This window comes from Glossina fuscipes, unplaced genomic scaffold, assembly GCF_014805625.2.
Source record: "Glossina fuscipes isolate IAEA_lab_2018 unplaced genomic scaffold, Yale_Gfus_2 241, whole genome shotgun sequence".
NCBI classification, from domain to species: Eukaryota; Metazoa; Arthropoda; class Insecta; order Diptera; family Glossinidae; genus Glossina; species Glossina fuscipes.
Genome location: NW_023998584.1, coordinates 101,602 through 112,635, shown reverse-complemented (window position 1 = coordinate 112,635; position 11,034 = coordinate 101,602). Strand labels below are relative to the sequence as shown.

The 11,034-nt window shown below is 34.4% G+C and overlaps 2 protein-coding genes and 1 pseudogene across 5 annotated transcripts in view; all 3 read left to right on the top strand.

The window, feature by feature from the left end:
• Positions 1 to 2,021, top strand: part of LOC119642683 (arrestin domain-containing protein 17) — a 32,691-nt gene extending 30,670 nt beyond the window's left edge. Inside the window, 4 exon segments of the mRNA XM_038041917.1 lie at positions 1,190 to 1,240; positions 1,243 to 1,629; positions 1,694 to 1,816; positions 1,873 to 2,021. Coding sequence (XP_037897845.1) covers positions 1,190 to 1,240; positions 1,243 to 1,629; positions 1,694 to 1,816; positions 1,873 to 2,021 — 710 coding nt within the window.
• Positions 2,022 to 5,036: 3,015 nt separating this feature from the next.
• LOC119642679 (mitochondrial thiamine pyrophosphate carrier-like) lies at positions 5,037 to 8,091 on the top strand. 4 transcript variants are annotated; one of them, XM_038041915.1, is made up of 4 exons: positions 5,037 to 5,056; positions 5,507 to 6,078; positions 6,840 to 7,659; positions 7,737 to 8,091. In XM_038041915.1, exons 3-4 carry the CDS (start codon positions 6,914 to 6,916, stop codon positions 8,041 to 8,043), a joined length of 1,053 nt encoding a protein of 350 aa, XP_037897843.1. In that variant the 5' UTR covers positions 5,037 to 5,056; positions 5,507 to 6,078; positions 6,840 to 6,913; the 3' UTR covers positions 8,044 to 8,091. The 4 variants fall into 4 exon arrangements, with proteins under 4 accessions (XP_037897843.1, XP_037897844.1, XP_037897842.1 ...); XM_038041916.1 differs by lacking the exon at positions 5,037 to 5,056 and adding an exon at positions 5,112 to 5,134; XM_038041914.1 differs by lacking the exon at positions 5,037 to 5,056 and adding an exon at positions 5,176 to 5,293.
• A 242-nt stretch (positions 8,092 to 8,333) lies between these two features.
• On the top strand, positions 8,334 to 9,843 carry LOC119642681 (annotated as a pseudogene).
• Positions 9,844 to 11,034: the final 1,191 nt, after the last annotated feature.

Here is an 11,034-nt window from a genome sequence, read left to right as displayed (position 1 = left end):
AAGAAACGAATTATGAAACTGAACTGAAAGACATGAAAGCTCGAATGCAGTCCAAGTTTGGAAAAACTGCAAACAGCAGTGCGCAAATAGCCAAAAAAACACCCTTTGAAGCGATGTGCAAAGAAGTAAAATGGACAAAGCTCCCAGCACCAGCAAATTTGCAGCAGTAGCTGCTCCAATGGTGCACCGTACACGGTATCCGCTTGCTTCAAATGCAATACTTAACCACAGGTCACCCCCCCAACTTTGTGAGACACCGGAAAGAAGCTCGCGACAAATCGAGACTACGACTAGTACACCAGGCGTCAATAGACCGAAGAGAGGGCGGCTCTCGGGCTTAAGTCGTAATTATACTAGTTCAAAGAAATAAATGCGACTTTATATTACATTGTGTAAAAGCGACGGAACTAATTTTTTTGAATTCAAAAACGTGTCGATATCTTTTTTCGCATTTTATTTAATTAATGACATTTCAATGTATTTTAAGAACTTCCAAGTGGTAAAAAACGATCGGTAAATTCCCTACGATATTGCTTTACAAAAAATTTTGACATACCACACATGTGGTTTCAAATTATTGTTTCTTGATGGGTATTAAGAAAATTAATTAGTTATATGTAATTTGTATATATCTGATATATTTTTGTGTACAAATTGATCCATAATTTGGCAACGACCATTTACCACTTTAATAAAACAATTTGATTAATATATTTCAACTTTAAAATAAATGGCTTTTATTGTTTTTTTTTCATAACATTTCATACCTTTCATCGTATTATACCTGTCGCCTATAGCCGCGGCTATAGCTTGGCATTGGGAGCTGAAGAAGATTCACATGATGCTTTAACAACGTATGATTTTAGAGAAATACGTAGCGTTTCTTCGATTAATTAATTTAAACATTTACGTATTAAAAGGTCGCTCCTATGTCTTTTTTAAAAGTGAATTGCTGCGATGTTGCCGTCTATGAATATTTTTCCAAAATTCTAGTACTTGAAGCCATGCTGAATAGGATTCTCGAATACTGTGTAGTACTACTCTTCCTTTTATACCAAAAAAATTGTCAAATAAAATAGAAATTATATTAAATTGACAAAATATAAAAGAAATAAATGACAAGAAGAGTAAAATTCATAATTTATTCAGTAGAACTGTTTACATCATCGAGCACGGATTTGAATGGAAGTAAAAGTACCATACGCTTCCTATACGCCCGGTCAGAAAGTTCACTTTAATATTATTTAAGCAATCAATCTGACGTTCACTGCTCCGATGTTAAAGTCCGCTTAATGAAAAAAGAAGTGTACACCAGCCGCTCGCCTGAGACAAAAACAAAAGAAACTGAAATCAAAATCGTCGATAATCATTGTGGCGAAGTACTCAAAAGAAATAAAGCCGAATTCAATGAATATCTGCAAATACCTTCCACTATACCAACTCTAATCGGTAACTGCAACATTATTAAAGTCCACTACACCCTAAAATTCATTGCCAAAGTGCCACGAATACATAGAGATCTAATAATTGAATTTCCCTTTACAATTGTCATCTCGCCTGTATACGCCAGCACAATGGCTAATGAACCAGTTACAAGCCAACCGACTAATAATTTTTCTAGAGTTGTAGGTAAGTAAAAGAATGCTTTCGTTTAATTGACATTTTTAACCTTATACAACATCGGAATTAACAGTTCCTCCTACATATGAAGAAAATGTACGTAGCGAGCAGTTCGAGAATAACAGCTTTAAACCGAGATATCCAGTGTTTTTGAATGATACGACCAATACTTTGGTTGCCACCGCATTATCACCAAGTAATAATTTATATAGCCTTATCTCGCATCAAAATCACCCCTTACGCACTCTGCAGGTTCAACAGCACCTGCTTCCACTTTAGCCCTGCAGACGAAACATGACCCAGCAACGAAAGGACATGTGGAGCAGCCTCAATTAGAGGTTTTAGGATTTAGTTTGCCAACTGGTTATGAAACTACTTCTACGAATATTGGCTGGAAATGACATGTTATTTTTACTCTTTTTTTTATAGACTTTATATAAATCGTAACTGACGTTTTAATATAAAATATGTTAGGACGATGATTTTTCAGTAAATTATAGTTCCGTTGCTAATGTATAAACAAACCAGTGTGGGCCTAAGTCATATTTGACTGCATTTTAAAAAATTTATATCTGGGCTTGGTTTATAGAAGGTTCGGCCATACCCGAACATAATAATATTTGTAATTGTAGATTAAGGGCAACTTCGGCGGACTTTGCATATTTAAAAATCTTGCAATGGGTCTACCATTTGTTACAAATCTAGTTTGTCCACCAAACAATCACTTTCTCAACAACACATAGCAAGTCTTCAAAATTGAAACAAAAGGAGCATACCTTAGGTATAGTAACTCTGTAGGCAATTACCAAAACAATTCAAAATTTCATTTCAAAGGTATAATAGATCCAGAAACCCTATGGTATTACTTCTAATTACAGTTACGAATTATAATAACATAATCACCTTCCTACTTACAGTTTACGAATTGCAATTCGTGTTCCGAGCCATAAACTAAGAATATCAAAATATAAGCCGCAATTGGTAGTAATAAAAAAGAAAAATTTACCACTTAGCCACTCAAAATGTTACATATATAATGTTGCACTTCTATTTGCAGACTGTCCTGATTCCCCTCGTCAGTATTTTCTCTTGTCATGGCAACACAAGTGTGCCATTTGCTTATACGAAACTCAATCTTATGAGTTGTGTGCAAATATTGTAATGCAATTAACCGATCCACGTACATATAGCCGAACAAAATCGCCAAACTTAAATAAGCGCAATGGGATAGCCGCTTCCCTTACCTCATGATTACACCGAAAGCAAGAGTAGTGGTCCGGACGATGAATGAGTATTCCCAAGTGGAAATATACCAGCGAAGCTTAATCCGAAAGGCGTTGTTCGAGTGAGAAAATAAGCGACGGGCCGTGACAAGTAATTTCAGCGACGCGCAAGAAGCACAAGAAGCATAAGAAAGGAATTTTTAAAACAACTACGTCTAATTCGACGAATGAAAATTTTCGGATTCCTAGTAGAGCTCGTAAATACAAAAGTAGACCATAAATTTAGAGTCTGGCCGTACTTGATAACACTATAAGAGTGCAGTAAGCTACGACACAGTGAGTATATCCCAAAAACCGCTTAACATGCTCCTGTACATGCGGCATCTCCGAATCATTGGTATCCACATTGGTATCCACATAGAAGGAAACTAGTTTAACCTCTATACCCGGATTATCCCCAGTCGTCAGGCATATCATTAATGATGAAATTTGAACGATTAGATATACCGTAAAGTACTTTGATACTGAATTCGTCTCTCACAATTTTCAATTCTTGAAAGTGTGCATTTCTATGCTTTAAGTCGAGTGCCTGACCAAACCTCAGCAATTGCATAAAATTAATCAAGTATGCCAACATGCAATTAAACACTTTAAAAATTTATTCAATTCTATATTGAAAAAGATGATTCGATTAAAGCTAATATTGATGTTGATGAGCAGAAAACTTGGCTTGATTGTCATTTTCATTTCGGCCGCTTGCATTATAAACTCGATACGCCAGATTAAAAGTTACAATCAGAACTGCGTAAAATTAACAGAAGTGTCGAAATCTTTGCAAGCAGACATCGGCTTTGGCCCGAAACTGTCAATCTTTTGCCAATAAAAATGTCAACTCTGCCTCCAGCAAAATTAGTTATACTGCATTATTGTAAATTAGATATATTGTTATATAGACAGTTGCTTTGACTGAAGAAACACAATTTATACTATTATGTGTTTTCAGTATACATGTTAAGGTCAAATTTATTTCTCAGTTAAAGCTCGTAGTTTTTAGTTTCGTAATTGTTCTATTTCACACAACTTATCCTGGAGTTAGGTTGGCAAGACCTAAGAAAATTTTTTCTACAAAATATATCGTCTAATTTTTATTTAATATGCAATAATAACAGCTTAATATGTTATAACTTATGCATCAAATTTGACTCTCTATGTAGTGCCCAAACGAACCCTTAATATTACGCTTCTAGAATTATTTTCAAATAGTTTCTAATAATCCTATATTTTCACTTTTTGTTGTTTCATATTCTTTCATTTTTTCATATTTTACTGCCCCAACTTTTCCTTGGCTAGAAGTATTGCATTTGGAACGATTAACCCTTTGAATATTCTACAATCAACTTCAGAACAGAATATCAATTCAATATTTTACTTTATTAATACTACTAAGCTTATTATCTAATATCCTTTTTTTTTAAATTAGAGCCGATAGCCTGTGTTGCTAGTGCTCAATGTCTTCTTTTTTTAGTCTAAGAATTCAATTCATTAGTCTAAAATTAAAATAATAATAATAATAATAATAATAACAAATAATCATTTGGTTTTATTATTTTCACCAACATTTTGAAATATCTGAGATTAAGTAGTTTTTCCACGTCCATCAATACTTTATTTTTCCTTATACGTAATCGAGTACCCTCAACCCAAAATGCATATTCTGTGGTAGTAACTTACAACCTAGCATAATAGTAATTTTTTACCTTAAATGCAAATTACGTTAGCAGTTACGTTTCCAGAAAACAATGCAATGAGAAAATTTTAAAGTAAATTTGTGGATTCGAAGACATAGCGTTTTATTTTCAACGTAACAAACAACATAATAAAGTAGCTTCCACAATTTTAATAAAAAAATCTCTCAAAACGTAAATGAATTTTTTCAAGGCAACAAACAAAATGTTGAGAATATCGTACTAAATTATAGTAAGTTCATCCCCTAACTGAAGCCTCTTTAATGAATTCAAATTATTTATTTTGATAATATTTCAGATTATCTCATCTTTAGATAGCAGTTCGCGCATTCTTCAAGCTTGCTGAAAAATAGCCATTTATTGTTGTGAGCACTTAGCTGATAACGGCAACTCTCTTCACAATTCTTAACACATGTTTGTTATAAACTGTCATAAGGGAAAAATGTGAGAATAAGCGCATAAAAATTGGTAAAGTACGAGAGTAAGCGCATAAAAATTGGTAAAGTACGGGAATAAGCGTATACAATTCTCAATAATTCGAAAAATGTGAGAATAAGCGTCTAAATTTGTTTACATTTGTTCAAGTATTTGTATAAAAATTGGTAAAGTACGAGAATAAGCGTATACAATTCTCAATAATTCGAAAAATGAATTTGTTCCAGCTAACTTGTGAACGTGTGGAGAACGTTGTTAACGATTTGCTAGGTATAAGAATTGGATTTAAGCTTAAATTTAGACTTTATTTAAAAAGTAAAAAGAGTGGTGACAGTAGCTATACGTGTGTGTGTCTCTTTTTTCAAAAAGAAAAATAAACTTAAAAAGATTGGCAAACAAAAAATGCAATTTTTATTTTAGTGTTGTTTACAGAGTCTTAAGCAATTTCACTTTCGTAACTTGTTTTTAATATTTTTTTATCAGAAATTTTGGACTCAAGCATGTTGTAATTGAAAAAGTGTAAACCTACAAAGAAAGAAAAAGCGATTTATTGTTAGACCATGATTTTGTTGAAAAGAAGATTTTTGTTTTGTACAATAAGTAATGAGAACGATTTGAAAACGATTTGTTAAGTTTATTGGAATTAGCAGTAAAAGAAATGTAGTTATTACCAAAAGAAAAAAATTAAAAAAAATTAGCAAAAGAACGTATGCAGCTGCCCCCTCGAAAATCGGTAACGAATCAGCTAAGACTCTAAGGAATTTGTAATCTTAAAGCTTTTGGGCTCAGTAAATTCCCTTTCAATGTATGTAAACAGTAAAAAAATATAATTTCACCGCGTACTTTCTAATGTGTCTTCGCCAACTTTTGCATATATAAACGGAGTGTTGTGCCAAATCATGCTACATGTATTTTATATTTGCTAGTGAAATTACATCCACTCATTGAATTTTCTGTTATACCCTTCGCCGACGATGGTGCAATAGATTGTTTTCGATATCAAAATATACGAAAAGATATTCGAACATATGCATTCATAATAACTGGTAATGAAGGTAAGTTTCTATACTAGCTGAGATAAATCTTCGTTCAAACTTTTAGTTTAGCCAAACAGTTCATAGCATACTGAAATATGTTCCCTCTGTTTTAAATACATGTCCGCAGATTCGACTCTATACGGGCAGGAAACTGTTTACAATACTGGTATGAAGTATACAAAAGTTACAAGAGACATCTATTTCGAATATGCATACGATCAATCTATTATTATTATTATTATTATTATTAATTTCGCCAGAGAAATAAATTCTAAGACTAAACTCTTAAAAGCGCTACCATCTAAGACTATCGGTTCTTATTAAAAACTCTACCGCATTTGGGATTCGAACCCACGACCATTGACTTGCGAGACTCTTGCCTACTCGGCCACTCAGGCGGATTACGATCAATCTAACAATTAACGATTTCTCCCTATTGTCTCGGGATTGTGCGAATCCGAGATTCGTTTCAAGACGAATTTAGCATCCTCATAATTTTAGTGCTGCTGCTTAATGCTTAACGCTTGCGTAGGTTACGGAACTTACCGAACTTAGTAGGCGTAATATAACGAATAGTTTTAACGATTGCTATATCGTTTATATATGTATGTACTATGATGAAGCTATGTTAACATCAATTTTTAAGTATAAGTTTATTTATCAACTTTTCCTGAGAAAATAGGGCAGATAGGCAATTATTGTACCTCATTGAAAATTCTTTTGTTTGTATTGTCAAAAAACCTTTCCTTTATTTAAAATGGTTTATTTTCTGTTTTCAGTGATATCAGGATATTGCACTAAATCAATAAATATTTGATTCTAAGCTTGTAAGGGTTATTCACGAACCGTTTAAATGAAATATCAAAAAATGGAGCCACATGGTGAGATAGGAAAAACAAGCACAGCTACTCTGCCTTCATCTAATACACCGCCTGCTTCCGTCGAATCTGGTAAAAGTACAAAAAAACAACTTGCCGTATATAGCACTGGAGAGCAAATAAAACAAATGCTTTCAGGAGGTTTAGCAGCGGCGATAACACGTTCCACTTGTCAGCCATTTGATGTTTTAAAAATACGTTTTCAACTGCAAGTGGAGCCGTTGGGCACAACCGCTGCTTTAGCGAACAATTCCAAATATATTTCTATAGCACAAGCGGTACGCACAATATTTCGCGAAGAGGGTGTCTTAGCCTTTTGGAAAGGACATAATCCCGCTCAAATTCTAAGCATTCTATATGGCATATGTCAGTTTTGGACCTATGAACAGTTAAACTTGTTTGCCAAACAAACTGCTTTTCTGGAAAATAAAGTTAATTTGTCGAACTTCGTAAGTGGAGCAATCGCGGGTAGTGCGGCCGTCATTGTAACCACTCCCCTAGATGTAATACGTACTCGTCTTATAGCCCAGGATATAAGTAAAGGTTATCGCAATGCTACACGAGCAGTAGTCGCTATAATGCATCAGGAGGGGATTACAGGCATGTACCGGGGCTTATCATCAGCTTTAATACAAATTACTCCTCTAATGGGTTCAAACTTTATGTTTTATCGCCTATTTTCTCAGTCGGCTTGTCAAACATTCCATGTGGAAGAGCGTAGGTAAGTTACGATCTCAAAAAATTAAAAAGTAAAGAGTTAAGTATCACTTACTGTCCTTAATTATTTTAACCTTGCAGTCAGTTACCCACGTGGACATTACTTATAATGGGGGCTTCTTCGGGGATGCTTTCAAAAACTATAGTTTATCCATTTGATTTGATTAAAAAACGCCTGCAAATACAAGGCTTCGAATCAAATCGTCAAACATTCGGTCAGAATATACGTTGCACAGGAGTGTTTAATTGCCTTAGCGAAACGATTAAAATGGAGGGTTTTAGAGGTCTGTACAAAGGCGTGGCTCCAACCATATTAAAGTCAGGTTTAACTACTGCTTTGTACTTCAGTATATACGATAAACTAAAGCAATTGACTTGGCGCTCTTAGCAAAAACAAAAGCAGAAGTAAAAAAAAACTGTAAAATTTTTATATATTGTATTTGTTTGTGTACATAATCAGAAGAACAAAAAAGATAATATGGTATTTAAATTATATTTAAGTTTAATTTGTTTTTGACAATTATTTAAATGATGTAAAATTTAAAAAACCGAAAATATGTTAATAAAACTTTTCTAAACATTGATACAAATGTGATTTACAGGGAAAAAATGTGAAAAATTTACTGTTCTTCTCGTGCCTTTCTGTTTTTAATTTTGTCATACGAGGGAGGGAACTACATGTTTTCCTCCACCGTACAGCATACCACTTGTATCAGAAGCTTTGATGTACCCGAATAACTAAAACGGGGGCATTTTAGTTCGCGTTGCACAAATGACATGTTCGAAAACATTGAATATATGTTCTCGAGTCTCGAAGGAGAACCACACAAAAGTAACTACGAGAGTCGCTTTCAAACACTCGTATATTTAGAAGATATTAAGTGTTTTGGCAATTTCCGCATGCATTACCGTGAACGAGGGCATTTCACACATGAGGGAAAGTGTTTAGCTCTGGCCATAGAAAAAAAAAATCTTTCCGAACGCCGTCCTTCGTTGCTAATTGGAGACATTGTTAAAGCCAAAAACCCCTGGGCCGACGGCGAAAATGCCAAACGGATGTATAAAGGTGTGATACACAAAGTGCTCAATCGCATTCTGCTTAAATTCGATGCCAACGTTCAGCAAAAATATAGCGGCGAAGATTATCGTTTAGAATTTTACTTTTCCCGTTATGGCTAGCGTAAACAGTACTACGCCGCCTCACGAGCGGTTAAAAATTTAGGCGAACAGTTCTTGTTTCCCTCCCGAGCACAGATGCCCAATTAGATATACAATTAAATGATGAGGAAAACCTCTTGTTAGACAGTTGTCAGTCTAAATGGCACAATTGCACACTGAACTCTATGCAGAGAAAAGCCGTAGCAAATATACCACGAGGAGATGCTTACAACATGCCATAAGTGATTTTCGGACCCCCCGGCACAGGAAAAACTGCAACGCTAGTGGAGACCATTTTGCAAATTTTTAAATTGATACTCAGTGCACGTCTGTTTGTAGGCACACCTTCAAATATATCGGCTGATTCTAAATGGGTGATCTTATACCTGTAGTGTCCCATAATGAATTAAAAAATAACTTATACCAGAGCATTTGATGCCGTATTGCGCAACAGGGGATAGATATTGGGATATGGGCGTAGATAACACCTATAAACATGATATGACTAATGATTGGTATTTGCGCTACCTTAGGAAATTTTTTGCCAGTGCACAGAAACTGAAATTATGGTTGTAGTTGCTCAAGTATCAAAAGAGCATGGCCAGGTAATCCTTGCTGGAGATCCCCATCAATTGCAAGCAGTCGTTATAAAGAGATATGCTCGTGAATGCGGTTTTTCGCTATCATTTTTGGAGAGAATTCTTTCGCATGCTTAAGAAATGATGACAGTTTTCCCCTTACATGTGGTTTCGACCCTCGCCTGGTTACAAAATTACTCTACAATTATCGGGCGGAACTGGTACCAATGATAACAGAAGAGAATCCTAGCGAAGTTAAAATGCTGAAGCAACTTGACGATATACTGCCGCAATCACGAAATCGAGCCAAAATACATGGCATATTCTTCTGCAGAATACTTAGTCAAAATATGCAGGAAAACGACCTTCTTATAATATACGGCAACCCCTACCTATTTCTTATTTCTTTTGGATTCTCCTTGGCGCACGATTATGAAGTACTGCGTCTATAATGATGTCTAATTCGGTTGTGATTTGCCGGCAATATTGTCTGACCCGTCAAAACTAGTCCAGGGGACAGTTAATAATCGAGATGATTAAGTTACTTTTGGCCTCAATAATCAGTCCTTAACATTAATTAATAAATAAAAATGGGACTATTTTTTCATTTCCTCATAAAAGTTAATATATCTTTTAAAACCTAAAACAATAAAAATTATTCCAATTTATTTTTTTTGAAATTTGGATTCGAATTTACTTGGATTTTCAAACTTTGACGGAAAACTGCTCAAAACGATTCATAGCTATGAACAACTGAGTAATTTCGTGTTCTTTTCTCCCTGCAAACCGTTATGTCGAGTTCTTGTTTGTATTTTTATAAATTTTTGGCAACAAAATTAAATAACAACAGAATATGGAAGAGAAAATACGTGCAATATTAATCAATTGGATTTACGTATGCCAACTTTGAATTGGCTTCCAAGATACTGCAGCTGGTCATTGCCGTTACTGATCAACATTTTCAAACTTTGCAATTTTTTCTTTTAAATCGATGGCAAGTCCATATAATGCTTATGATTGTATAAATTAGGCAATAAATAGAAGCAAGTGGGGAAACTTCACGAACATTGCATACTCATCACCTCGAAGTATTACTTAAAATGAGTTATATTTTGTCATTTATGCATCTCTGACAGACGTTTGCTCCAAATCTTAGATGAAAATGTGGAAAAATTCAGAAATATTTTGGAATTTCACCCGCCAAAAAAAGGCCTTTTAGGCTGCACCGAGATGATAGAGTGCCGCACTTTAATCTTGAACGGATATGACTAAAACCATTTAAAACTACATTTGCTTTAAGGGATATCTGATGCCTTGTTCTGTGTGAGTGTTACAAAAGGAATAATAATTTGATCATACTATTCTTCTTAGGTGGCTTTTATAAAAAAAGTTAGGCAATTCAATGCAAAAAATAAATTAACAATATAGTGTAAAAATACTTTACAGTGCCTCCTTCAAAAATTGTCTCAATAAAGTCAATTTTTTTTTTTCTTTTTCTTATTGGTTTTTGGAACCAAGAAAAATTCATCCAAATTGATTGTTGCAGAAGTGAAATGATGAACGCCACATATAAATGATAATGAGTAAATTGCAATATGTCTTCTTAAACGATAATCGCATTGAGCAAATCTCTTCCACTCAAC

Excerpts from the sequence above, each read along its gene's own strand:
- LOC119642679 (XM_038041915.1), top strand. The coding sequence starts at position 6,914 with ATGAAATATCAAAAAATGGAGCCACATGGTGAGATAGGAAAAACAAGC. Across the intron at positions 7,660-7,736 it reads TTCCATGTGGAAGAGCGTAG|TCAGTTACCCACGTGGACAT; the intron begins GTAAGTTACGAT and ends TTAACCTTGCAG.